The sequence below is a fragment of the Propithecus coquereli genome, unplaced genomic scaffold, assembly GCF_000956105.1.
Source record: "Propithecus coquereli isolate 6110/MARCELLA unplaced genomic scaffold, Pcoq_1.0 Scaffold619, whole genome shotgun sequence".
Classification (NCBI taxonomy): Eukaryota; Metazoa; Chordata; class Mammalia; order Primates; family Indriidae; genus Propithecus; species Propithecus coquereli.
Window position 1 is genome coordinate 538,727 of NW_012152163.1, and position 2,175 is coordinate 540,901.

General features: G+C 51.1%; 1 protein-coding gene across 1 annotated transcript in view; it reads right to left on the bottom strand.

The window, feature by feature from the left end:
- Positions 1-421: 421 nt before the first annotated feature.
- NOP16 (NOP16 nucleolar protein) overlaps positions 422-2,175 on the bottom strand; it is a 14,838-nt gene continuing 13,084 nt past the window's right edge. Inside the window, exons 4-5 of the mRNA XM_012659489.1 lie at positions 1,458-1,564; positions 422-867 (exon numbers count right to left, since the gene is read on the bottom strand). Of these exons, the coding sequence (XP_012514943.1) occupies positions 724-867; positions 1,458-1,564 (251 nt within the window). The 3' untranslated portion in view covers positions 422-723. The remainder of the gene's footprint in view (positions 868-1,457; positions 1,565-2,175) is intronic.

The following is a 2,175-nucleotide window of genomic DNA, read 5'->3' on the forward strand; positions in this document are numbered from 1 at the left end:
AGGCAGGTTTGGGGGCCTCGGATTCACTTCAGGCCAAGGCCAGCACAAGGAACCCAAAGAAAAGCAGAGGGCAGCTCACGTGGAGGGCAGACCGGTTTAGCTCCTTACCCTTTGCCAGTCAAGCCCCAGCTGGCCTCAGGCTAGGGCCCCACCAGCCCTCAGCCCAGGGGTGGGACTAGCACAGGCAAGGCAGGCCCCTTCCAAGCAGCCCAGGGTTCCCAGGAAGCTTCTGTAGAAGGGTTAATGGAACTGCCGTTGCAGGAAGCAAAGGCAGAGAACAATCGAGAAGAGGGAGGCTGTGCCTACAAGGGCTAGTGAATGCGGCACATGCCGTTGGGCTGGATGGCCTCTCAGCCTTGGGAGAGGTGGTTGTCACTGGGGCAGCTCCAGGACTTGGCTGGGAGGGGAAAATATAAAACCATCAGAGAAGTAAAATATCTTTGATTTATTATGTACAGACTATATTCAAATAAACTACCCACTCTGAAAACAGCAGGTTCTGGCTTTTCCATGAGCCCCCAGAAAAATATAAACTGGAACCCCAGAGACAGTCCCTTCCAGAGGGAGATGTGTGTGAGTGCGAGAGCGTATGTGTAACCTTCTGATTCCATGGGGTTTGGCCAGCCCCTCTGAAGGTACACAGCCTGCCTTGCTCTAAACCCTGGCTCTGGCTTCACTGGTCCAGCAGGAGGCTCTGCCCGGGGCAGGTACAATGCAAACCAGTCACTCAACCTCCATCTTATTCTTCTGCAAAGAATCCATGAAGGCTTGCCACTCCACCGGGTAAAAACGTTTATAGACGTTGATCTTATTCCGAATCTGTTTCGGGGTATCTTGATAGTAATTCTTCTCGTCTCGGGCCATGGCCTAAGAAGGGAGAAGGGCTACTTGAAGAGGGCTACACAGGCAAAGGTTCAAATCCTACCTGTGGCTGAACTGGGCAAACCACCTATCCCTGAGGTCTAGATTCCTCACTCAAAAGCCACGGTGTACGCGGAGCCCTTCAGCACTTAGGGACCAGGCAGGCCTGAGAGTCCAGGGGCCCAGGCAGGAGCTGGGGCCAGCCGAGGAGCCCATGGCCCATCCACAGCCAACTAGTATCACCCGGGCACACTGTGGCCAGAGCTTTCAATTTTTAAAAGCGGCCAAAAATACAGAATTTTATCTGAACCTTCCCATAATTAACATGGCAACTAGTCCAAGTTCTTTAAAAAATGCCATGCGAGCAAAACAACTTATCTGTGAGTGGGATATAAACCAGACCATTCCATCTCTCCCTGCTGCAAGCATTCTGCTCACATTAGATCCCTGTTAACAGGATCCATTTCCTAGAGTCTTTTTCCTCCCTTTCTTTCCACTCGGTTTCAGGAAGCAGGTGCTAGGCAAGTCACCACACGTGGTCCAGGGCGCCTTCCCAACCGCCCAGTAGTTCTTCCTGCCAGGCCTGAGCCACTCACCTTGTAGTCCTCCCCGTGGTTCTCCACCATGTAGCGTACATAGTCAATAAGGTCCCGAGACAGGGTATTTCCTTTCTTTTCTGGAAGGCTGGCTTCTGCCTCCAGGTCTGGGGTGAGAGAAGCCAGAAGACAAGGAATAAGGCTTTGCCCCCTGCACTATGTGAGCTGTCCAATCACCCCCCACCCACTCCCAAGCCTTAAGACTTGCTACACCAACCATCTGATAGTCTTTGCCTCCCCATCCCCAAGTTCATTGCTAGAACCTATTCTTTAGCCTCTAAGATCCCAGGCTCTGCCTCCTATGACTCAATCATCTACCAGTGCGGCAAATGCCTGAAAGGCAAGTCACTTCTCTCTGTGCCTCAAGTGGGTTTCAAAGGAATGCACCAAACTAAAAACCTCTAATTAGTGTCAGGTAGTGGGACAGAGAGATGAAGAGAGATTGCCTGTCCCAGGGGCAGGGCTCCCTTCCAGCTATCAGACTCTCAGAGAACCTCTTTTCTTGAACTATTATGCCAATACATGAAACGGAAAGGTCTGAATAAGTGAGCTCTAAAGCTGCAGAGACTAGGGACTGAAGCTGGGCCCAGGCACCTCACTGCTCCAGATGAGGGAAAAATCCAGGAGTCGATAATGGCTTCACTTTTAAAATAGCTAGGCAAATACTCCACCATTTCTCACCTAGACAGAGAAAAATACCTACCTCATAGAAATGAAG